Source organism: Diceros bicornis, chromosome 8, assembly GCF_020826845.1.
Source record: "Diceros bicornis minor isolate mBicDic1 chromosome 8, mDicBic1.mat.cur, whole genome shotgun sequence".
Taxonomy (NCBI): Eukaryota; Metazoa; Chordata; class Mammalia; order Perissodactyla; family Rhinocerotidae; genus Diceros; species Diceros bicornis.
In genome coordinates, this window is record NC_080747.1 from 64995921 (window position 1) to 65023604 (window position 27684).

Consider the following 27684-nt stretch of genomic DNA (forward strand, 5'->3'; position numbering starts at 1 on the left):
TCTGTTACTTTTCAGCAATGTAACCTTCAGAAATTCACTAAACACTTCTGAGTCTCACATTCTTCATCTGTAAAATGGGACTAATATGACCCCTCCCTCTCAGCACTGTAGAAGTTGAACATACCTATTGAACACACCTAAGACAAGGTGCTCAATGACTGTTAGCTGAACTTGAGCTCTAAATCTTCTCTATGAAAAGAAAGTGTTCCCTCTTTCCTGATATTTTGAGTGCCCTCAACAACTACAGTGCCCTGTCACCCCCATCAGACACATCAACACTCCCCATGTATATGCACACACACACCTGTGAACAAACACCTGCTTTCACTTACATCTGTGGTATAAACCTGAGCTTCAGTTATCCATCTAAATATTCCTAAGCAGGGAAGACCCCTGACAAATCAAAAAAAATATCTGAAGCCACAAAACTCTGGCTTTTTTTTTAGCTAACGAATCTAAGTTGGTATTCAAAAAAAAAAAAGATGGGATTTCTATCAGAAAAAAAGTGTTATTTTATCCAAGAAACCACTTGACCATTTGACAATCCATCAGACCCAATTCTTAAGTGATTCTTTTTGTGACTCATGATGAAAGACTATATACAAAGATAAAAACATTGATACAGGGTTAAGCTACACAGAAAAACAGATATTATCTCCACTCCTGTCACAAATTTATTTGAGAAACTTCCAAGAGCCTCTTTTTTTTCTTGTCAATCCTCCTTTTTTTTTTCCCCGTTTTTCTCCCCAAAGCCCCAGTAGATAGCTATATGTCATAGGTGCACATCCTTCTAGTTGTTGTATGTGGGACGCCACCTCAGCATGGCCCGACAAGTGGTGTGTGGGTGCGCGCCCGGATCTGAACCCAGGCTGCCAGTAGCGGAGTGCGCGCACTTAACCACTAAGCCACGGGCCGGCCCCTCCAAGAGCCTAATTCTAATTTCATTTAATCATGTTACTGCCCAGCACTCAAACTTTACTAGATCTCCACTGTCTATAAAGTAAAATCTAAACTCAACACCTGCAGATTTTTGCATTGTCTAATAATTAGTTACTGTGCACAAAAATAGGTGGATAAATAAAATAAACAAATACTATTTCATTTTCATGTTTTTTCCCATTTACATTTAAAGCTAATCATAAAAGGATTAGAAGAAACATATATCTCAAAGCCAAATTTGTGCTTTTAAATTTGTAGACAATAATATTCAAACCACTGACTATAATTTGCTATTGAAATTCAGTTCACAGTCATTACAAGTCAGATATACATGTAAAAATTAATTTAGTGTGTTGTATATTTCAATTACAGACTTTTTCTTTTGTCCAAATGCATGGAGAACATGAGATTTAAGCCTGAAATCATATTTCTGAAGTTTCAAAACTTATCTGCTTTTTAAAGATTTCCTCTGGAAGAATTGCAAGCCATTTTTCCATAGCCAAAATACTCATACTTAATACAGTTAGTTGCAATTTCACATTGAAAAGTATCACAACATAACATAGATTTAACAGTGAAGGGAGATTGACCTGACAAACGTGAGTGGAACAGCCAGAGGGGGAGGAAAAAAGAGAGATTTTAAGAAAAGACTGCTTAGTCATTTCAAGGTTCAATTTGTTTAATTCCAAATGATTAGGGCTGCAATAGGGGAATCTGCAACCTTACAAACATAATTTGTAGTTTATTATTTAAACAAATACTTCATTCTCCTATTGCATGCAAGTTTTTCAGAAGAATAATCTCTCTTCCCCATTCCTCATTTCTTTTTCCTTTTTCTTCCCTTCTTGTCCCCTTTCTGCTCCTGATGGTCCCTCTTTCTATTTCAGCCCATAATCTGACATCTTCCCTTCAGTCAAGTATTTTGTATGCTGGTAAACATGAAAGTAATATTATTCAGGTTTACTGCTGTTGCTATTCCTAGGGATTTTATTTGGATTTATTGTTACTTGTCTATAATTCCTAACTGCCCTACAGTAACTGTCAAAAAGTGAAGGCCTGAATACTAACTCAGGGAAATGTTTGAAAGATGTACATGAAAACATTTATGTAAGACACACACACACTTCTCTCCCTCCTAAACCTCTTATCTTATAAAAGAGAATCTGATGCCAAAGCATGTACAGTGTATTAAGGGCTTAACTTCAGTATTAATATCTCAGATTTAGAACTCTTGGCAATTAATTAAGATCAATGACAGAAGTCATCCCCTGTTCCCCAGCGTAGCACTTCCTCCCATCTCTTCACTTCCCTGCTCTGGAGACTCTTCCACGCTCATTTCAGGCTGTGAAAGCCCCACGTCCTGAAACTTTGATCCTGTTATCTGCTGCATTTTGTATCTGAGATTATTGAAGTAGACATTAGCAAATTTACAACCAACAGCTTGGACAGCTGCCCTACTTTAAGCAGTTAATGGGAAAGGAACTAATCTAGTTAAGAGCATAGGACTAGTTCATAAATCTGGATTCAGAAGGCAGATAAAGCCGTCACACTTCTTCTAGAGAGCAGGAACTGAATTCAGTCATCAGCCCCCCTCTCACTGCTAGTTGAGAAGAGCCAGCGTTTCTGTAAACTGCACTAATGAGGCACTCAGAGCTAGCATAAGCCACATACAGGCCTGTGCAGAGGATGATTATGCAAGAGAATTAATAAAAATTATAAGGCTTCACCTTTTCAGAATTCAACCTAAGGGAAAATGATTGTGTCATGCTTTTATGACTCAGAAAATGTTTAATAGATTTAATTATAAATTAAAAATTAATCACCATCCAAAAATGATAAATCTTGCTCCATATAAATAACATTTTTATGTACCAACATCCTCAGTCATACCTTTATAAGAAATAATTCATAATTTTCAAATTTCAGAATTGCTTTGATGTCTTAATTTTGTCAGCAGCTTAGTTTCAGGGAAGAGTCATGAAGGTAAACTCAAGTTATGATAACAAAAACTTTTAAATTCCACAAAGTCAAAATGATATATTTCTTAAGAATCACTAGAGGCTAATGTATATATTCCTCAATAGCTCACTTTTATTTTTAATCAATTATAATAAAACTAAGAGAGATATTAATACACAATTTTGTTCACTGAATATTTTGTGCACATTATAGGGCGATATTGTGATTTGTTGGCATAGGACATCGTACCCAGAATTAGAAAGTTGACGTCTTGACCCTGCTCACTGTGTTGTGGGAACCGTGAGGTCTGCTGGGCCTCAGCTTAGATACATCAGGTGAAGGGTAGAGAGAATAACTGAGACAAAAGTTACGTAACTAAAATCTGAAGGCCATACATCAAGAATATGGCATTAAGTCCAATTAAACACAGAAAATGTGGTGACAATAGGACATCCAAGAGGAAAATTCATACAAGCTTTCAGAGACATGCAAGTAGAATTTAGGAGGGAGGACAGAATTGTCTAGAAATGATGTACCTAATGATGCAAGCAGAGCAGTGAAAGTCTGTGTTCTCCAAGAAAAGTGAGATGTGAGAAAAACATATGATCAAGGGTTAAACCTCAGGAACCACCAAATGTTAAGAGGTGGGAGAAGGGAGAGAAATGAAAGAGTTAGAGAAAGATGTCAGAAAGTAATCTCTCTTTACTCTAGAACTTCTATCAAGAACTTTTTACACTATGCATATAAATGTGCTATTTGAATTTTTTATTGAAATATGTTTTAGATTTACTAACTCTGTTAGGCAAGGAAGATATGATATGATATATATGTGTGTTGTGTATAATTGCAAATCCATATAATCCTATGTATGAGTTTGTGTGTGTAGGCAATTCTCACTAGGGTAGATCTTAATGTTATTTGAATAAAATATATCAAATTCATAATAAATTCTTTGTTAAGAAATCATTAGTATCAAGAAATGGATCTAGTAGAAAATTTATTGTAAGCAGAAAACAGTGTTTGATTAAAAAAGAACTGTTAGTGGGCCGGCCCGGTGACATAGTAGTTAAGTTTGCATACTCTGCTTCAGTGGCCTGGGGTTCGTAAGTTCGGACCCCAGGCGCGGACCCAGGCACTGCTTATCAGGCCATGCTGTGGCAGGCATCCCACACATAAAGTAGAGGAAGATGGGCACAGATGTTAGCTCAGGGACAATCTTCCTCACCAAAAAAAAACAACTGTTAGAAATCTCTAATTTTGATTTAAATCAAAACATGCTTAGCACTGGACAAGATTATGAAAAAAACATATATATACTATGTATTATTTTCAGTATACTAACCTGCTTGCTAAGGAGCATAATGGGAATCTAAACTTTAGGAAATTAGAAGCATCTTTTCCCCACATTTTCCAAGTGAAAAGAGCTCTCTAAAGAGAGAGATATGAGGTATATCAGAGAATAAAATGATTTTGTAACAGGAGTTTGTAAAAACTATCCCAACCACATTAATTTTTTTAAAAAAAGCATAAAGAGAAAAAACAAGAACTTTCTTGTAACCTTTTGAAATAAAAAGTTAATTTTTAATCCAGATTCAGATAAATAAAATGGTAAACAAATAAATGTCCCCTGGTATTCTTAAACACAATTTCTTGCAAGCTTTGAAAAGTGAATCATTTTTATTTTATACCTCAAAGTTATATCAGTTTCAAATTTCTCAAATGTTAAAGGCTACAATTTGATTCAGAGTAGAATTAACGGAAAATATAAATAAAGGTTATGTGAAGCAATTTTAAAGAGAATTTACTTAGAAATTATAAGTATATATTACAAAAATCCAAGTATTTTATTTAGAAATAAAAAAGGAAAGATACTTAGCAAAAAAAGGCATTTATTTCTCCTTAAAAATATACATTTGTATAACGTGTCAACATAAATTCATTTTTAAGAGTAAGGGGGCCATAAAAGCTTGCTACTCAAGCCAATTTCCTTAACTGGGTTATGAAGGTTTCCTTAAACTAAACTTATAAATGGGGGTCTGGGAGACGTAAAGGCACCATCATAATGCATTTTGTTAAAAATAATAAACTGTCTAAAAAAAAAAAGCACTTTTTTTTTCCCCTTGGACAGAGTCCTTAGAGTTCTAATTGAAAATTGACTATTTGACATATGCAGAATAATATCGATTTTTGTAAACTGGAAATTATAAAGTGATTTATTTAAATAAGTATATATTTAATCCTCTGTAACTAAAAATATATAAAGACTATACATAAAGTACTCAAAAATAGGGAAAATAAGGTTAAAAACTGTATCTGTGCTGACATTTCTGCTCCTAATTGGATGATTTAACTGATGTTCTCAGGATGCTCTACATCAAAGCTGTTTATTGAGCCCAAGAAAATAATGTTTAGCCCTGGTCAACCAATGTTAATTTTTGATATTCTTTAAGTATTCTTTTAGTGTGTCAAAGTTCAATAGCGATGAATAAACAAGTTTATTTCTAAAATCAGTGCATTAATTCAAGAAGAGGATATCTACACTAAGAATTTTTGTCTTGATTATCAAAAGGTTGCTGATCAATTTTAACCAAGAAATACCTCTACCTAAACTTATAATTTAATACATAAAATGTATATGATGCCACTAAATACAAATTATGTCTGGATTGGGGGGTAAAACAATTAAATATCCAAGTTCTATTTATACTTTCCTTGAAAAATTAGATCTTTTTTGGTAACTTAAATGATTAATTTTCACATATTCTGTATTTCACTTTAGGGAACCAAAGTGCGTCAACACTTTTGCCAACTTATATACATAATTAAGAGATGATTTTATTTAAGCTAAGAAATGGTATCAAAAAAGCACTCTATTTTATGAATTTGTCATTTTCCACTATAACGGACATTAGTTGATGATATAGATGATGAGGAAATGTGTTCTATAGGAATATATATACACATTTATATTTATAGTAAACATATTATACACACACATACATATATACCTATACACACACTCACAAATCAGTCAGTGGGATTGTAGTAATAATGGCATGTTCATGACACGTGTTTTCTAGCAAAAACTTATCTTTCAAATACGTATAAACCAAAGTTAATTGCTTCTACTAATTTAAACAGGATACTTAAGATACTTTAAGGTCTGCCCTGAAATATAAAGACAAGAGATAATAATAAGAAAAGGTACTAGTGATAACACAAAGGGTAGTCGGAAAGTCTAGTGGTACTCTTTCCCAGTGATGTCACATCATAATTGGCCTAAAGGACCATGTAAAATTTCAGATCTTACAGAAATAAAAGGTAAGCAATTTTCAGTTTTAAAACATTTTGATATTTTTCTCTACTCTTTCATTTAAGCATTAAAAAAGGAAAGGTTTGAAGATACCATGGGCATTTTGTGTACAATAGGACTGACTCCATTAGCCTAAAATAAAGGGTTTTCTTACAGCCTTTAAAATTTATTACAAAGTCCAGCTATATGACACAAAATATTAATATGGGATCTAAAAATTGTTTAAGAATGCAGTCATTAGCAGCATAATTCTAAGCACTAAAAACATTTGAAATCTTGAATCACTTAAGTGACAGTTTCAATCTGGTCAGAAACGGTTTACATTTTACAAATGTGATGGGGAACTTAAAGGCAGTGTGGTACAAAACCTCTGCTATCAAGATGCTTATTCAGTCTGAAGATGAAGTGGTTTAACAGCACTGAGCACTGGATGATTTGTAAGCAATGGAGTTCCGAGTGATTCTTGGGAGGGTTAGAATCATTGAAGAAGCTGCCACTGAAGAGGGTGAGGCCAGTTTGTTTTGAGCATGAGAATTCAGAAGCAGGACTGGCAGAGGAGGGAGCACAATCTAGAACTAGAGATGTAAACTGGCCGTCTAGCCTGAATTATTTGCCACTGAGGCCTCTCTGGTGCCATTTAAAGGAAACTGTGCTGCCTATGTTCTTAGATTTTTTTTTTCCCTGTAGATTTTTTAACAATCGGAGGAGTGACATGGAATTCTGTCAGAATGGACTTTTTTTTTTAAGCAGCTACTATCAATCACTTCAAAAAAATGAAAATTATATCTGCACAATTAACAAAAGTCCTCTCAACATAATAAATTTAGCTTAATTGGAAACTCACTATTCTCTTATGTTGCTTATTTACCACTGACTGATGAAAACGTTACCACACACTAGCATCTCTCCCCAGGTCATTGCTCCCTCCCTACTCCCACTCCAAAAGGATGCCTTCCTTTATCTCACAGGGGTCATGCAGACACTTCCTCAAGGGAGGGAGCCGAAATTTTATGAATGGTAATAGTTTACATTACCATCGAATCTTTATTATTTTATCATGCCCTGGAGCTTTACTTGTCAGGCTAATATTGTAACCCATTCTATTATGTCATATATGTGTGTGTGCACAATCATGTTTTTGCAATATTCCTAGTGAAAATTACACACGTTCTTGAATTTTTTTTCGGTCTGAATCTAGGTGGTAGAGGAGGAAAGCCCTTCAAAAGAGAAAAATGTTAAAGGAACGTGTAATTCTTACCTTTAACTTTAAATTTTACTTTTAATATCCAACTATAGGTATGAAGCCTTTATAAATAGGAAGAAAATTAAAGTCAACGCAATTTTCTAAACTTTGTTTTACTAAAAAAATCACATTCATCTGAAAAAAATCTAATTCCATTTCACCTCCACATAATAAGAAGCCCTACGATAAAAGTTTAAAAACAAATAGTGTATTACTTCACGGGTGTTACTATTACTAGGATTCTTCTATTGCAGTATGTAAATTTATCTCTGCTTGGTGGTCAAGGAGGGCTTGCGGTCTGAAGGTTAACATAACCTCGATTACAGCCAAGAAGCTCCTTGGAGATTTAACTGGTTTGTGGAACAACTCCAAAACTAGTGCTGCCCTTCCTTCTTTCTCTGCCTTTCTGCTTCTCTAACTCACTCTTTTCATATAAAAAAGGAGAACGCATGGTAATGCATCATTTATAAATTACCTTGTTATTGCAAAAACAAAACACTGCTTTGAAAACCAAACTCCTGCTGCGAACTCCAGCATGTTTGATGGAGGCCCTTCAAAAGAGTCCATGGCTTAATGGAGGCTGTTTATGTGGAGACTTCGATCTGTACCTGCTGTCCCCCGTCACTCCCTGGAAACTTGGCGGCAGATGTTGCCGCGTTAAGTTGTCTCTGAAGTGGCTTTCTGTCCTGTCTCCCCACCGCAACGGAGTCAAACTGCATTAGATCTCTTTATTTGTGCCTAAGGCAAGTTTGGGATTGCAGCTGTGTCCACCCCGACTCCTACCTTTGGTGTTTCAGGCCTCCAGGCAGCGAGTGTGAGACCAAAACGGTTCTGCCGCTCTCAACTACCTCCGCTGACAATCCGGCCGCTCGCTGCGCGCTGGGGAGGCCGCTGCCGCCGCTGCAAACAGATGTCGGCGACAACCTGCTAGCTTACACCTGGACGCGCCGCCCTAACCGCGGCGCCGCGCGCTGAAACATTCATGACTCGGAGGAGCTGCCGCCACAATCAAAGCCTGAGCCTGGGCCGTGAGCAGCCCGCGGACCCCGCCACCCCGGCAGGAGCCGGCGGCGCGGAAAGGGAGCGGGAGGCAGGCGCAGAGCGAGAGATTCCTCGCGCCGCTTTGATACTTTATGCCTGAACTTCAATTACTTGATCAAGGACTTCAATTCAGCTGTGAATTCTTCTGCAAATGAGCCCTGTGAGGCCTCTGAGCCATAAAAGGAGAGTGTTTGGCTTGAAATTCAGCGTGACGGGACTTGCAGAGTAAACGCGTGTGACTCTGGGTTTACTTCTACGTACACTGATTTGTTTATTAAACTAAACTCTCAAGAGGCAGAACCTGCAGTAAACAATTTATAAATAAATGACAAAGTTGTTTTCCAAGGTAGAAAACATACAGTTTACTAGGCAGAGGTTCTGTTATTTTGGAACCATGAGCCACAACCTGAAAACAATTGTGTTTTGTTGTCTCTCAGGCAGCATGAAGTTTGTTCTGCCTTCTTTAAACAAAAAAAAAGGGAATGACTATTACTTCCTTCAAAATTCAGAAATGAGAAAGTATTCTAATTTGTTTCTTGACAATATAAAACAAACTGCATCCGCGTCCAATGATTAGAAAATTTTTCCAAAAGGCTTCCTAAATTCTACAATGTACAAATTGCTTGATACTGACATATTGATACACACACCCCTCCTATACTGTTATATGAATACTTCATAAGACGCCTAATCAAAAGTAAGCCCACACAAGCCTTTGCAAGCAAAGGAAAATAACAAAATTATTTGCAAAATTTATTGACTGATTTATATGTTGATAAGAAAGTTTCTTTTTAAAAGAATTGGCCTTGAATAACTAATAACATTTGTTCCAATGAATTATTTGATATGCAGAGACAAACCTTTTCAGGAGGAATCAGTGTACATAATACAATACTGATACAATACTATTTACAAATTTCCTAATATTTAATGGGAAAATTTAATTAGAAAAATAGATTTGTGATATAAAAGTGACAAAGTTTCAAAGGACAGTGAATATCTACTATATGTATAGTACACACGTGTGAAATCTGTTATGGGTAGTGTGGGTAATTTAAGTTCAACGTTTAACTGAGTTTAATCAGTTGGTTTCAGGGGAGAAGGCTGACAACGGGCTGTCACCCTTCCTATGAGGTAGAGCCCGACCACAGGTGAGTGTGGTTATCTAAAGCTTTCAAAAGAACCCCAAGACTAATTTTCTCATCAGTGATTATGCCCTGGTTTGCCTAGAAAATTCAACACAGAGAATAGCCAGAGAAGTAGACAACACTGCCACTTGGGCATCTCAGTCTCCTAAATTTAAAATTTCCTCTACTTCATGTAATCCTATGAGACAAACCATGTCTATAGAAATTAAACTGGTGAAAACCATAGAGTTCAGACAGTTTAATTTTTGAGGGCTTAACTAGCCACAATAAGTAGAAGGTAATGGTGAGCCATGGTCTTCTCATGCATAGATAAAGCATTACCAAAGCAAATCATCCTATTTTAATATCATACATCAGAATCAACTGTGCCAAACATGCTCTAAATCCCTTCTCTTTCTGCGTCTAGGTCCTCATTTTCTTACCAGGTAAATTACTTTGTTTCTCAAATCAAAGGTACTCTAAAGCAAACAAGTACTAGAATTTAAGAAATATTATGTGTTCTTTTTTTTTAATAAAATTTGTGGAATGTTAGAGTGTCAGTACAGATTATGCTGCTGCACGAGGCACACATGATTTTATTTAAACAGATAATTAAATATTACTTTTTTGGATAATAATATTTGATATATTTCAGTTATTAAAGACTTTTAAATAACATCCACCAAATATTTACTATGATTAAGTGTCATATGATTGGTGTAGATACGTTTGGGCACAAGTATCACAGAGTCACATGGTTGGCCTTGTCGATGATATTTACTTTTCTCAAGAGAACAAGAATAGAGCAATTAAAAGGCTTGATTCAGAAGAAGAAGCCAAGAAGAAAATTAGCATAGTATATAAGAAATGCATAAACTGGTATAAGAAATTAGAAAACCAGAAAGTGAAAGCATTGTGGAGATAAATGTGTTTGAGAAGAAACAAAGAGAGAAAAAGAAGATGGAAGGAAGAAGGAAGGAAGGAAGGGGGGGAGGGAGGAAGGAAGGAAGGAAGGAAAGCATTCTAAAGACCATGCAACCAAAACAATATGATGACTTCCTGAAACATAATGCAAACCTATAAAAAACATAGAGACTCATCAGTTGTCCTAATAATGTATAGAACACTGATTCTGCTAAAGTATTGGAATGATTCTTGCTGTGTAATTCTATAATTTAATCTTTGAAAAAATACAGGTTATAGTTAAGTATGTGTGTGGGATGGGAAGTTTATATTGGAATTAATTTTATTAAATGAAAAGGATCAGGTTGATGATGTAGAGTTAACAGAAACTCAGATATTCTTAATAATCTTTGTGAAACATGAAAAATGGAGAAATGGGAAATAGAAAAGGGGGGAGGGCAAAGGTTTCCCAAGTTGTCTAAAGGAAAAAGTTATATGCTGATAACTACAGACTTAACATCGAACCCCAGTCTAAAAAATAATAAATATTATAAAGGATCACTAGCAAGAAACAGAAGCAAAAGAGCAAATCGTGCTAAGCTTACCTGATTTCCATGATCAAATAATTTTGCATCATTGGTTTGTTGGATGCAGGAATACATAAATATACATTATACCTTAGAACTCTCATACACTGCTGGTGGGAGTGCAAACTGGTGCAGCCACTATGGAAAACAGTATGGAGATTCCTCAAAAAATTAAGGATAGAACTACCATATGATCCAGCTATTCCACTGCTGGGTATTTATCCAAAGAATTGGAAAACACCAATGTGTAAAGATACATGCACCCCTCTGTTCATTGCAGCGTTATTCACAATAGCCATGACTTGGAAGCAACCTAAGTGCCCATCAAGGGACGAATGGATAAAGAAGATGTGGTATATATACACAATGGAATACTACTCAGCCATAAGAAACGATGAAATCCAGCCATTTGTGACAACATGGATGGACATTGAGGGTATTATGCAAAGTGAAATAAGTCAGAGGGAGAAGGTCAAATACCATATGATTTCCCTCATTAAGTAGTAGATAACAACAACAACAAACAAACACATAGAGACAGAAATTGGATTGGTGGTTACCAGAGGGGAAGGGGGGAGGGAGGAGGGCAAAAGGGATAATTCAGCACATGTATGTGGTGATGGGTTGTAATTAGTATATGGGTGGTGAACATGATGTAATCTATGCAGAAATAGAAGTATAATGATGTACACCTGAAATTTATACAATGTTATAAACCAATGTTACTGCAATAAACAAAAAATTTTTTTAAAAATTAATTAATTAATTTAATTTAATTAAAAAAATAAAAAAATATAAAAAAATACATTATACCTTAAATTCAGCCAATTATTTAACAAAATTTATTAAATATCCTTGTGAATAAGATGGTAAACTGAGTATGTACTATTGGGTGGGTTCCTAGGTTTACCATATTAATGTCAATTAACTGTGGAGTGTCAACCTGTGGGAAAGGCTCTCATGGAGTAGTCCCACATTGAGGTTTTAACAGTGGTTTGAAATAAGTGACCAAAATTTGCAGTTGACAAAATGTTGGAAGCAGTAAAGCCATCAAGAATAGTTATTGGGGCCGGCCTGGTGGCATAGCAGTTAAGTTCACGCATTCCACTTCAGAGGCCTGGGGTTCGCCAGTTTGGATTCTGGGCACAGACGTGCTCACCGCTCATCAAGCCACACTGAGGTGGCATCCCACATAGAAGAACTAGATGGACCTACAACTAGGATATACAACTATGTACTGGGGCTTTGGGGAGAAAAAAGAAAAAGAGGAAGATTTGCAACGGATGTAAGCTCAGGACCAATCTTCCTCAAAAAAACAAAAGAAAGGCAAATGCTAAGAGATGCTTGCAATCTGACTCTCACTATGAAAATCGCATGCAATTCTGTATAATAATTAAAAAAAAGTTATTATGAAGAAAGATTGTCAGACTGTATCAGGCACACATATAATCATAATATATATTTGATGGAAAAACAAATCAATTAATTGAACCAACAATTGATGTTTACTAAGCTTAAAGTCCTGCATTTAAATAAAAACAAATAAATGAAAAAATCATAGAGAGCATACACAGGTGAAGAGTGGAAAACTGGAGTCTTAGTTAACACACGATAAAGGTCTACTGTGTTTTATTTATACCTTTGAAATACAAAATCTTTGAAAACTGAAAGTTTTGTGCTAAGTTTGTCGCCAAACATTGTCACTTGGAAGCCAAACCTGACCCGAACTAACTTGAGACCATTTATAGTCTATATTTATCCACTTGTAGCAATTAATATTTCTGTAGGAGAACGTCCAAATAATGTGATCAGGAGATGCTGCTTTACATAATATATGATATAAGGACTATATATAGTCCTAAAATCTGAAAAATTATGAATTTTGAAACAGTTTAACCTCAAGGGTTAGAATAAAGGGCTTTAGGACTATATTAGACAAAAGCGTGACCAAATTACTAAAAAACAAAGAAAATCTTGGTCAAAATAATGGAAGCAGTACTCTTTAATCATGAAAAGATAATGCTTTAATCTGCTAGGACAACATGTAGAATATTCTAGCACTATAATTTAAGAAGAATATTAAATTTATTTGATATCTAATAAAGTCCTCAGTACATGTTAGGCATTAGATAAATATTTGTTGAATGAATGAAAGAATGAGTGTAATGCATCATTTAAAAAACAAAATATATCAATTTATCCAAACTCAAATATTTCCTCTCTTCTATTCCCAACCTATCACCTGGTTTTACCCCCAACTCCAGACTATTTTGTAATCCACAAATCACTGTTCTTGGCTGTGACTTTGCTCAGATGCTTCATTTACGGAAATGCTCATTCCACTGAACTCCACCTGATGAAACCCTACCCATTTTCAAAGACAGAAGGCCTATATTTTTGAAGAAGCATCCCCAAATTCCTCCAGGGAGAGTTCATCTCTCTTCCTCTATGCACTCAATAGTACTTGATACATACCTATAATATGGCCCAGATCACATTCTAGAATAAGTATTATTTTTGTATGTATCTTGTTTCCCAAACAAATTTTGGGTTTCTTAAGGGCAAAGGCTATAGTTTGTACCCCACCCCACCCCCAGCATTACCTGATGCATTACTTGTGATATTTATAATCCAAAAATTATTGAATTAAACCAAAATTAGTAGGAATGATACAGGCTAAAAACTAAATTTTAATCATGAGAGTTAAAAGAATACATAAAGTATTGGCAAGTGCTGGAACCACTGTCTGTTTTTGCTGGCTAATGTATCTTTAGCGCTGGCACAATACCCAGTACTTAAAAAAGATGAAAATTATTGAACAGATAACTAATGCCTAATCTAGGGGAGAGAAAACTAAGACGATGCATGAAAACAATTTTAAAACAGGTAAAGTGCAAGTTTAGCATGTTGAAGAGTAAGTAGAATTGCTATGTGTTATTCCAGAAGTGAAACTCTAGATCATGCATGAATTTAAACAGAGGCACAAATTTCATTAAATATAAAAACTTTCTATTAACCGCAATGGTCTGGTAATGAAAGAGGCTGGTTCATAAACCACCTGGTTCTCTCTACCTATGGTCCTAGCAAAGGGTAAATGATCTGTTGGGAATATTCCAGGAATATTTTCTCAAATAGGATTTCCTAAATGATTGAACTCAGATTTTTCCAAAATTACCCCATCTCATAGAAGTAAAAGCTTAAGATTTAGATGTTTTTGTATTTTAAACACCAAGCTACAATCATATAACACTAAATATAACTTAGCTTGGCCCTATAAAATAAATATTAATCTCATCAATTATTTCATCCTTAAACAAAGTAGCCTATCAGACATGAATGAACCTCAAGTCCTCTGAAGCTGAAGTGAGTGAAGTTCATGCACTTGTTAAAATAGAATGATGATCATGTTGACACACAATGAAACGATCTTGTTATTACTAACAGTGTTGTCTCTGAAGCAAACCTGCCCATTGTTACATATGAAAAGGTTTTAAATGATTTTTCTTACATTGATACAATAGGAAATAGTGCTAATATATTAAGGAAACTATAAAACTGCCGTAATTCTAGCCAAATTTCCCAAAACAAAAAAGCCTCAAATGTCTTTCTTTTTAGGGAAAAGGCATACACATATATATGTGTGTGTGTATGTATGTGTTTTTATACATACATCTATATATATTCTCACCATCACAGATTTCTACAATGCTTTATAACTTTAAAGACACTTTCATATATTCAAGATATTAGATTAAATCAACTGTTGGAAGCAGGGAAATACATATTTATATCTAAAGAAACGGAGACTCTGAGGCATATTCCCCAGGCCACACTGCTAGTAGATGCTATAGAAAGACTTCAACCACTAATGCCCAGTCTGTCCCCCCCACTGGGTAAAATCTCAGAACACGAGGTTGTGCAAGTCAAAGGCTGAAGCAATGAGTGTGCTTCTTAAAGTGTTTGTACAATGGACTGTAATTTTTATGTATTACTTGAAAAGGGACTTTTGTTAAACTGCGGCTTGAAGATGAATTCTAACAATCAATAATAATTTATTAAGCATCCTATGTAATGGGAATTTGCATGAGAAAATAATAATTACTTCCTCAAGTGTAATGAGGGCTTTATATTCTTTTTGATTATTATTTCACTACCTTCATTATATGGACCCAGAAGTTCAGGTCAGCCCTTTCCCAACACATCCCCACATACAAACCTCGTCTCCTTCCTGAGGTCGCATCAGGGAAACCCGGTCATACTGCCGCCGCAACAAAGCCCAAAGCGCATCGAGACGACCCTAGAGGGACACAGGATTTGTAAATTCCCAGGGAATGTTCTCAACCTCTATGTGCTGAATAAAGGTAAAGCCTTATTCTCTACTCTCATTTCTTTCATAAATTAAACTAATAAATAACAAAAATGGAGGTTCTTGTTGCTGAGAAAGTATTCAGTTGTTATAATGTAAAATGAATGTCTGCTATTTGATGTTCCTTGGTCCTGCTTCAGATAATGGGGAGTGGGGGGCTACTGTTTCTCCAGACTTACAATTTCTTGAGGAAGTTGCAGTTAAATTACACAAAATTCGGACAGTTACCTTAATTGGTGTGTACCACTTGGTCTGGGGAGGCTGGTGCATGGGTTTGGCTCGAGGTGGTCTGGGCCTGACGGGCTCCTCTGTTTCTTCAGGAATCGTCACCACAGCATTTTTGGCTTTCTCTAGCCTCGCGCCTTCCTCAGTAGATCCTTTATCACCCCAACGAACCTTTCAGACAGAGGGGAATTACTCTTATCAGACAGGCAGTATCCTAGAAGAACAAGCGCTTATTTAGCCGACGGTCCTTTGGGTCACCACCTCAGAGTAAAAAGAAGGTGGGTAAGTATACTAACTCCAAATTCCTCCTCTTCTGAGATTTAATAGGTTTCTCACCGCTCCTTACTTAACATTAAGATGATACAAAAAAGACCCTTCGTAAAAATCTGGAGTCAATTAAATTTGAAGCAACCATTTCTCCACTGTTTCAAACAAGGAGTTAATTTGTGGTTCACATATGAAATGCATGACAGTGTGTAAGTCTGTTCTCTAATTAGGTATGTTCCCCTTCCAGCTAAACAAATACCCATAAATACTGATGGTACTGGAGGAAATAGATGATAATGATAGTGATAGTTAGCATTTATTGAATGATTACCATGTGCCAATCTGCACTTAATCCAATCAAAAATGCAATGAGATGGATACTATATTTTTTCCCTTCAGATGAGGAAACTTAAACACAGAGAGGTTAAGTGACATGCCCAAAGCCACACAGCTAGTAAGTAGCAGGGCAGGATTTGAATATAGGCAGTCTGAAATTGGGGAATAAGTTTCAAATAGGTTTGAATTTTACAAATGTATTTTACATAAGGAATTAATTATTCCTTCCAAACTTTTCTTCAGGTTTGATTAAGGCAAAAAGTATGATTTAAACATTTAGCCTTTGGAAGTAAAATAATCATATATGATTTTCTTTAGTTTTGTAAAGCTTGACGTTGTAAAGTAGCTTTTCAGTCTTTAGTTCCTGTGCTCATTTGAATATGGTTATTTGACCTACCAATTTTTCATTGAGGAGGGCAACTCTCGAAAGACTCTGCTTTGAAGAGAAAAATTCAGGGTCACCAGGGAATTCCACAAATTTTAGGGAACTCCCTTCTCTGAAAACTCGGGACACTGAAAAACCACAGGTCAAATGATTATTTTCTTTATTTTTCAAAGAACAGGAGTTCAGGGCTAAATCTGAGCCCGATTTTTTCACATGTGGGCATGTGAACAGGATGTGGCCCCTGGAAGAAGGCTGTGTCTAACCAGAAACAGTGGAGAAGTCTGAGAACTAAGGACATTACCAAAGAAGATAAAGATAAGTGAAGGTCTACAAAGAAACAGGACAGCCTGTCCAGGGCTCACTAGGACTCATCAGAGTTAAGTGATTTCTACAAAGGAAGAATGATTAAATATCTTTTAAAGCATTTTAATGACCTGAGTTAGTGGGTAGGGTTACAGGTGATTACTGTTCATAGAAAGAACTATTCACAGCTTTTTGATAAGGCTTACTTTGATGTTTTTACCTTTTTTTAACTACAATTTTAGAATAGGCTTTCAATTTCAAGTGGACCCTGTTGAGGCATTAAAATGTATCTGTATCTTTCAGTGTTATCAGTGGTACTAGAATGTTCTTTATGAGGTTGTTAAAATTGTTTTAAACACCATTAAACCTTTAGAGCTAGATTGTTGGCTTTCTTTCCAAAGAAATGACCTTCTCTTTCAAATCATAGCGTCTTCACCTAGATAAACTAGAACTTATAAAATATTTAGATGTAGCTAAATTGAACTAAAAAACTCTAAAACCGAGATACATATCCTTGCAGTTGTAAAGTCTCAATTTTAAGGGAAAAAACAAAAAACAAAACAAGATACACAGTTAAGTAAACATATGAATGTCATAACTCAGAGAAGCAATTCAGAGTTGAAATATAAGTAGGCAAAATTTAGATCCATAAATTATAGATTTTATCTTAGATAGCTCCCTAGCCCAGCCTTCACAGTTGATATGGTAGAGGTGATGGTAATCTTATTCTGCCTCCAAGTATCACGGGCACCATTCTCAGATAAAGAACACCAAGCTAGCTGAACTTGAGTTCTGACCAATGTGGCATTACTAGGGACTCACCCATCAAAGGACTATGCTTATGAAATGTAGTGGCTGAAGTCTGAAGGAAATTCAGGAAATAAATGCATTAGTGTTAGTTCACGAGGTATCTGTTTCATCATCGTTATCACCATCACCAAACAACACAACAAACAATTCTCAGTCTCAAAGTCTAAAACTAGGAAATACTTTATAGAGTTTTCCTAAAACTCTTAAAATCAATTAAATATATAGGTATAAATTTTAATATTTTAGTTTGATCACATTGAGATAGTCAAAAAGGATAAAATAATAACAAGAATAGGGGCCGGCCCGGTGGCGCAAGCGGTTAAGTGCGCGCGCTCCGCTGCGGCGGCCCGGGGTTCGCTGGTTCGGATCCCGGGTGCGCACCGACGCACTACTTGGTAAGCCATGCTGTGGCGGCGTCCCATATAAAGTGGAGGAAGATAGGCACCGATGTTAGCCCAGGGCCGTCTTCCTCAGCAAAAAAGGAGGAGGATTGGCGGATGTTAGCTCAGGGCTGATCTCCTCACAAAACAAAAAAAAAAAAAATAATAATAACAAGAATAGGTTGCAGAAAGGGAACCTTAGCAGAATTAACACATCTGACGTTTTTAGTGTGGAAAAAAACAAGTACAAGCTTTATAGCTAAATTCTTCCAACTCTAGTTGGCTTTCAATACAAACAATGAAATTCCATAATTTCCAGAGCATATTTGGACAACTAGGAGGTTGTATCATAAACGAGCAATTTCAGAATCAAGAAAAGAAACAAAAACGGTTTCACGCTGAATTGGCAGAAACCCACATTTGAAGTCATTAGGTATTGTGGATCAGTTGTGCTAACAGCTGTTGTTAACATCAGTTCGGTTCCAGCTTTCTGTAAATTGCCATTATCATAGTGTTTAAATATTTAATTTAAAGGAGGAGTAAGAAAAACTTTCCAGGTAAAATCCCTATACTGGCTTAAAATAACATTAGTTATGAAGATTTGTTCTGTAATTCAGATGTGCTCATAATTTCTATAATGCCTTTTACTTTCTCCAGTTTATGGTATTTTTTTTAAAGGGAAATACTTTCTAGGTTTGAATAGGCCTGATTTTAAAAAAGATTATGTATTCTATTTTCCCTCTCTAAGTTTAAAAAAGTTCATGTTTGAGAAAGTTTAATGATGCTTAATTCTCAGTTCAATTTTTATTGTGTATTTTTATGTATCGTAATTCCCCTTTTAATGCCCACATTTACTATCTCACTTTTTTTTTCTCATTCTCTTTCCCATTTCCATCTTGTTGATCGAATACTCCATAAAATGTAGCTAAAATTATCCAAGGCTAAAATGGATTCCAATGTAATAAAAGTTGGCGAATCCTTTTCATAAATTTTCTTCAACTGAAAAGGACAGGTGATATAATTTCACATATTAAGAGCCAGTAACAAAACTTGAAATGTGAGTTACTCAAGAATGTGCACGAGGGACCGGCTGGATGGCGTAGTGGCTAAGTTTCCAAGCTCCACTTTGGCGGCCAGGGGTTCATGGGTTCAGATCCTGAGTGTGGACCCACACACTGCTCATCAAGCCATACTGTGGCAGCATCCCATATACAAAATAGAAGAAGATTGGCACAAATGTTAGCTCAGGGCCAATCTTCCTCACCGAAAAAAAAAAAAAAAAGAATGTGCACAAGCCCTTGGCTGTCTTGAGCATAAACCAATAATACTCCTTTTAACTGAGTACCCGTTCAGGAGTTCATGCCTATGCTTTTCTTTTCTTTAGAAAGAGATCTCAATATTTGGAACACTGGAATATTGAACTAACAAAAATCTGGCATAATTCCTAGTGTTTTCAGCATGAGCATTATTTATTTATTTAAAATATGCTAATATATCATATACTAATATATCCGTATCTTGTTATCATGTGATATTTTACACGTATGGATTTTAAAATGGAATTAAATTTATTATTCTGGATATAAAGTTGTGCATGCTCATTGTCAAATAAGTTAGGAAAAATAGGGAAATATATAGCACAAATTGAAAATCACTCCCTCCAGAGAAAACTAATAACATGTTGTGGTATATCCTGTCAAACCTTTTTTCCCCTTGCATACATCTTTTTACACACACTTTGGAATAAGGCTAAATAAACTAAGTTGTGAGAGATCATATTTAGTATCTATATGTAACAATTTTATTTACAAGTATATTTTTTATATACATAGGAACACCTAATCCACTCTTTCCCCATCCTTCCAAGCCTAGAATGACACAACAAAGGCAAGGGGAAGGAAAAGACCTTCCTTATGTGCCACGCAACAAGAGCTAGCCTAGCCATGTTCTCTTTACTGCTTGATACTCTCCATTACCCACATGCAAACACGCATGCAGTACCTTCTCCAACAGATAAACTTAATAGCTTCTAGTACTTTCCACGGCTTATTGGCAATGAGGTACCTGTCTCAGAGGATATTTCAGCAATACAGTGGCAAACTCTTAGGGAAAATGTGCATTATTTTAAGATCGAATATGGTCAAGAAAGTGAGAATCACTATCAGATGACTTGAATAACCACTTTGGTAATGACAACCATGTTAAGTAGGCCTGGGCTTCTTTTGAAGAATACTGAAATTTATTCTGAACAGAGGAAGATTTCCATGGGAATCTGAATTTTATTGAAATGTATAAAAAGAGAAAATTGCAACAGTTGTGAGGTTGTTAATTAGCTTATTGATTTTTGCTGGCAGTAATGGGACAAAGCAGATATGACAGTAGGAGACGTACAATGATTGCACAACACATAAAATCTCCTTCTTATCAAGAAGTAAAATTAAAGGATGACTAATAAGAAGGAAATGCCAGGATCTGTGTTTAATAATAAAGTCAATATATCAATGAGAAAAGTCTTCCAATTGCTCCTTGGGGTGAGATGCTGGCCTGTCTAAACTGTTGTTAAGGGCTCCGTGCTGGCAATGATTGCTTATTATTAATTAATCCATCACTTTGAAAAATATTTCTGTGGTGGTAAGAAGACCTCATTTGATTTTTAAGATATAATGTTAAAGTTCAATTTAATCCACATTTTGAGCCAGTCAAAAAATTCAACAAATTATATAAATGATACTTAATATTAATTATCATTCATAAGTGGTAACTAAAAGCTGTTAAAAAAAAAAAAAGCCTTAAATGTGCTTCCTCTACATCTGTGATAAGGTCATAGCCATACTATTGAATATTTTAACATTTTCTCTCAAATAGTACATAACTACTGGATCTTTTCAAAGACCAGCATTGTTGTAACTTGAAGTGGCTGGCTTCTTCAAAGTTGATGTTCTCTGAGGTAATTTTTTCCAAAATAGTAACAAAAACTCTAACTTTGTTTTTGCCCTTTAGAACTGAGACATCTTATCAATGCAATTCTTTGTCTAATGAAGTCAGTTCTTGAACAGTTTTGAAATGGCTAGGATGATTCCACTGAAAAAAAATTATCCACAGAAGACCCAGTGTTAAGTAAAAATGGATGATTATTGTGATATTGAATTATGAAAAGTAGAGTTTCCATGGCTTAATTGTTCTAGAAATATACTTTCCAGATTAGCAGCTTCTATTTCTTTTTAAAGATACCAACCTCCATTCTTTTAATTCCTCCAACTCCTCGACCGCCATAATAGGAAGCATCCACAGTTGGCCATTTCTTGGTAGGCAGAGGTTCTTCTTCCTCCTATGTAGATACAATTTTTTTAAATGGGTTTAATTAAATTCTTAAAATCTTGTGTAGTCAGAACTGGCTCACATTTAAACATTTTTCTGAATAATGCCATTGATATGGAAGAAATATAGTGAAAATTATATAATAGAGCACGTGGGTGCATTTATGCTTACATGCATAAATTTCAAGTGGAGTTCCACAGAATTTGAGGACTCTTTCCCTTTCACAATTTTAGGAATCGCCCTTATTTCACTAGGTTACCAAAAGCTGCTCCTTGACTATGAGTATCATTTGTTTGTTCAAAATCTATTCATCACTTCATATTTAAAAAGATAAAGCATTAAAATTAGGACACCATTTCAATAATCATTTAAAGCATCAATGTATGTGTAAGTTTGAACTCTGCGAAATTTGTACTAAAAAGATAGGTAGTCAGGAAGCTTTGAAAATGTACAACATCCGTACATTCTGTATTCATGTTGCTGATACAATTTTGACTAACAGAGTAATATGAAAGTAATAATCATTTTGAAGAAAGTAATAACATCTTTAAACTGCCAGTTTGGATCTTGAACTTTTTGTAAATAAAATAAGTGACATCAGAACTATTGATATAGTGCTATAAAAAGTAAATTAAATCTCTATGTACTATTGATTCTGACGGCCAGGGTGTGTTTATCAATGTGAGAAGGATTCATTCCTTTAGCACATGGAAGAAATCCTAAGGTGACAAAGAATAATTGATTTTCATAAATTCAAAAGTCAATACATAGGTATCACAGGTATCTGACAATAATGTAATTGATCAAATTTGGGGATAATATCTAAATACAGAAAAAAAAACACCAACATCACTTATAAGGCACTCATTTACCTCCTTTGGTGCAGGGGGTGGTGGTGGAGGAGGATCCTTGATAACCTGTCCAAAAAAAAAATCAAATGTGAAAACTTTGGTGGAATAGGGAGGAGACAATAAGGATGTGTAAAAATAATTTGATTATTTTATAATCTATAATAATTAGATTAGTAAAATATTGTGGTAGCACCAAACATGTCCCCAGTGAGCCTTGTCTCCCAATATGTCTGCCCCTCCCTTTGAATCTGGGCTTGCCTTTAACTAGCTTCTGACTAACTAGCATGAGGTAGAAGTGGTGCCATGTGACTTCTGAGGCTAGGTCAAAAGAAGCTTTTCCACTTCCCCTGATACCCTTGCAACACTCACTCTGGGGGAAGCCTGCTGTCATGTCAGAAGTCTACCTGAGACCATCAAGCTGTGAGAAAGCCCAAGATAACCTTATATAAAGGCTGGGTGATGAAAGAGAGGCACCTGGCTAGCCCCCAGCTATGTCAGCCATCCCAGCTGAGGTGGCAGACACATGAGAGAAGAATCTCTCTTGGACATCAAGGCCTGTTGAGCTTTCCGATGACTCCAGCCCAACTGCCATCTGACTGCAATCGCATGAGCGAACCCCAGAATGAGTCTCCTAGCTGAGCCAGTCTCCACGGAACCGTGAAGACACTAACTTGCTGTTTGAAGACACTAACTTGTTGTTTGAAGACACTAGGCTGTGGAGTCGTTTGTTAGGCAGCACTAGATAACAAGCACCTAAAAACTCACTCAATTCTTTCACACACGTTCATTCATTTTATCTTTATATGGAAATATTATTAGCTTCATTTTTCAGGTGAATAACAAGAACAAAAATTGTCAAATACCTTGCATGAAGTTTCACTAAGTGGTTCTTCTAATGTCAAAATGCAAACATTTTTCACTATGTCCCCTCAAATAGAGTAGGAATTTACTAGCAAAATCCTCCTGCTATGACTTATTGACTTTTTCACAATGGACAATACAAAAGTTAGCCTGATTTGGATGAGATGATAGGGAAATTAACATACTCTCTTTCCCCACCCTTTAACCTAGAAACAAGTCAACTTTTTAGCCAAGATTCCTTTTCTGTGAATCGTCACTCAATATATTCTTTCATGAAATTTAATATGGCTAATTCTTTCTGTGAGGGGAATGGAGCCTGAGATCTAATTTAGATGACCTTTACTGGTACAGGGGTATCTGGACTTTTCACACCATCATAATAGAAAATTACTGACCGAGTGCCAATGGCTTCTGATAATTAAGGTACACATCTAAGTCTCTATACTAAGAAAATAAAAAACTGTTTGAAGATATAGCTGCTTCACTTCATCTAATGTCAAATGTTTCAATTATATTATTAAATTTTCAAAAGTTTAAAACAATAGTAACTTTGAAAATGAATATCATCAAAGAATTATTATTACTGTTTAGGTATATTACTACTACCATGGATACGTTTTTGTTTTTGTTTTTTTGTGTGTGAGGAAGATCAGCCCTGAGCTAACGTCAGATGCCAATCCTCCTCTTTTTGCTGAGGAAGATTGGCCATGGGCTAACATCCGTACCCATCTTCCTCTATTTTATATGGGACAGCGCCACAGCATGGCTTGACAGGTGGTTCATCAGTGTGCGCCCGGGATCTGAACCTGCAAACCCTGGGCCACCGAATTGAACCACTATGCCACTGGGCCAGCTCCATGGATATGTTTTTTAAAGACTGCTTATCTTTTAAAGATATATACTGAAATATTTCCAGGTTAAATGATATGATTCTGATATTTTCATCAAAATACTTTGGGGTGGGGAAGTGGATGGGGTTACAGATGAAGTAAGATTAGCCATAAATTGAGAATCATTGAAGCTGAGTAAAGGAGACATGGGGAATTCATTATTTTACTCTTTCTCTTTGTATATGTTTGAAATTTTCCATGATGAAAGGTTTTTAAAATTTTAGTGTTATTGATAATGTTTAGAGAACTGACTCATAATTTTCTTCATATATATTATTTTCATTGTTCAAATTTTAATTTAGATCTAAATCTCAGGAAAAAATACACAGAAACTACAGCCACATAGATATAACTGGCCAGTAATTCAGTTTGAATGCTACAAGAAATGCTGTTATTTCTATTTAACCTTTTTATTTAATCCAATTTTATTTTATCAATAAACATAAAATTCTAGTTCTTTTTAGTAATTTTGAAGGATAGAAATCTGTGAATTTTTCCAGTTAGTGCAGAAACAAATGACAGTGGAGGATTAAGATTTAAAATAATACTGTAGTAAAATAAAATAAAGGTTATCAAGCTACAAGTGCATTTCCTTTATAAAAAGGAAGGACCTCATATCATTATCAATCTGCTTGTCTAAAATCAATCAAGGAAAACCAGATCTATCAACATTTCACACTCAACAGGGTCAAAACCAACCTAATCATCTTCATTTAAAAACCAACTCTTCTTCCTATCTTTTCTGTTTCTTTCAAGTAAATCACTATAGGTGCAGCCTCAAATTTTTCTCATAATCTATAATTTCTTCCTCACTTCTAAATAACTTTCCCAAATCATTTACCATGTCCAAGAGATTCTTTGAAATATTTCTCTCCCTTTCTCTCTCTCTCTCCCTCCCCCCGCCCACCATGAACTCCCCCATCTTCCCAAAGCAGTTCAGATTTCCTTGATGTGCATAGTTGCCTTTGTTCTTCCCTAGCATTGATCAGAGTTGATCATTTTATCTAGCTCCAAAAAACTGTGACTTCCCTGAGGGGAGGTTCATGTCCGCTTTGCTCCTCACTGTCTTTTCAGTACTTGGTAAAGTATCGGGCACAAAATAGATTTTCTATTTTGTAAAGAAGATGGAAGGAAGGAAGAAAGGGAAGTTAGGAAAAGAGGAAAAGGAGGAAAGCGGGAAAGAGAAAAAAGGAGGGAAGGGAGAAAAAGAAAGAAGGAAGGAAGGCAGATAGGAAGATAGGAAGGAACAAGGGAAGGAGGAAGGATTCTTTGCATTCCATTCCCACTATCGCCACCTAAAAATCATAAACTCAAAGATTCTCTGGACCTTAACAATCTCTAGTACAACATTTCTCAACTTCTCCAATGCACATTCAACCAAAACTTCAATATTCTGAAAAATTCTCGCCTAGCTGTAGTCCAACTATGTTTGAATTTCTGCAATAAACAGAAATTCACTAACTCACACAGCAATTCGTTCCACTGGCAAGGAACTCACAGCATTTGAAAGTTTGTCCCACAAATGATGCCAAAGCTTCCCTCTCTGTAGTTTCCACTCTTTAGTCCTTATCCTAGAGTGTGGAAACACACACACAACTAATTTTTCTTCCAGAAGAGAGCAGTTCCTATTTTCGAATACTAGGATAATAACCATATATCTATTGAGCCTATGCATCTGGAAGCTAAACATCACAACCATTTTTTCATGCAATGATTCTGAGTTATTTGATCATCTTGGTCAGTTTCTTTAGTATATATTCATTTGACCAGTATCTCAAAGTGTGGTTTCCAGAACTGATAATAGCATTTTAAGTGTAGCCAAGCCATTATAATTAAATGAGTGGTGCTCAGAGAAAAGAGATGCACCTCCAGCAGTGCTCACTCCCATTCTATGCATTTTAATTAATAACATATGGATACCATTGATTGATAGTCTCTAATTACCATAGCATTTTTTGCCATCAATGTTTACATGCTCTACTTGTAGTTAAATTTGCCATCTAGCTCTTATCTGTTGTCTTATCTCTAGCCTATCCCTCATTCTAACCTATGTAGCCAAGTCAATATTTTTCTAACAGAAGCTTAATCAATTGTTTCTCTGGTCAAAATGGATCAATGGTTCCAGTGACCACAATTGAAACCAAAGAATTACTAAATTTTATTGGAAGAAACTTACAAAGCATGCTTCCACTCTTAGTTTTGCAAATTACCATAAGGTTCTTTCTAGAGTTATCTTACTAGAAATGTACCAAGGGTTCATCCTTCATTCCACTAAGTCTGAGTATAACGTATCTGAACTCACTTTCATTTCCTTGTGAGGATTTCAAATTTACTCTGCTTATTACCTGTACATCTTGCACTGGTATATAAATTTCTAAGGACATAAATAATATCCCCAGCCCTGTTCTATATTATATCCTCCTGAGAATTACTGAACATCCCCCTCCATGACTCTTCGTTTTTTTATGTCATACTTGTCATACTCATTATCCTGCATAGCATCTACTTTTAGCATTGATATGAGCAAACTGAGTTTCAATATAAAATCCTCATATGACCACTGCTGACACGCTCACAACAGGATAATGAGAGGTATCTTTGCATTCTTTCTATTTATGAGAGACCCTTTTTCTGTTATCATAAGCCACAACCTAGCAAACCAAAGCTCCTTTTCCATACATCTACATGAGCCAGCTCTTCTATTCTCATTGTTCAAATGCCTCAGCATGGTGTAGTTCTGCCCTAACATCCTATCTACAAAGATCTTTCTACATGCACCTCTACTCCAGGCTGACTGAAGATCCCTTTGCTTGCCCCAAATAAAATGACCGTTTCCATGTTAACTCCCGTCCAGCCTTCACAAAGTAGTCCACCAACTTTCTATTTCTTTATCCAGAAGCTTTAAAACTTCTAAAAATATAGTTGCTGCACAATTGAACCATTCATGCTTCATTAACTTGGGTTTATATGCTTATTTTGGAGTTTTTCAATTACCCCTTAAGAGTGTAGATTTCTTAAGAGCAATAATCATTTCTCCTTCTTTATAAATATCATGGTGCCTAATAAAGTGCTCTACAAACTGCAGATACTAAAAATATGATTGAAAGTGAGCTGAAGGAACTAGCTGAATATTCACAAAGGCTCATAGCCAACCTCTAAATTTATAAGAAAAATACTGAGAAAAAATAGATATATAAATGATAAACAGAGATAGATTTCCACGAAACTAAAATATTGCTACTTCCAAAGAAACTGAAGCATCAAATTTCTCTTTCAACCAATAAAGTCAGAGAACTAATGAACTCAGTGGCAAATGGGAAGATGTAAGACCATCCTAAGTTTCTTCATCTGGGAAATAAATTTGATTAATTGTAGGTCCTTTCCAACATGAAAATTCTAATAGAATGATAAAACAAAATACATATCACAATATTTCTACCAGGTTTTTTGCTTCTATGCCTTCCCATAATTAAGTAGGCCATATGTCATATGCATTTGTATTCACCTTATTCCAGAAAAGAACATTAGGGTTTGTTTTTCCAATAAAGTGTAATTAATCTTATGTATGACTAAATGCATG

General features: G+C 35.6%; 1 protein-coding gene across 1 annotated transcript in view; it reads right to left on the reverse strand.

The window, feature by feature from the left end:
* The window catches only part of ANTXR2 (ANTXR cell adhesion molecule 2), a 140530-nt gene that overhangs the window by 40178 nt on the left and 72668 nt on the right, over nucleotides 1-27684 (reverse strand). Inside the window, exons 13-16 of the mRNA XM_058547346.1 lie at nucleotides 22375-22419; nucleotides 21420-21512; nucleotides 15707-15874; nucleotides 15329-15409 (exon numbers count right to left, since the gene is read on the reverse strand). Of these exons, the coding sequence (XP_058403329.1) occupies nucleotides 15329-15409; nucleotides 15707-15874; nucleotides 21420-21512; nucleotides 22375-22419 (387 nt within the window). The remainder of the gene's footprint in view (nucleotides 1-15328; nucleotides 15410-15706; nucleotides 15875-21419; nucleotides 21513-22374; nucleotides 22420-27684) is intronic.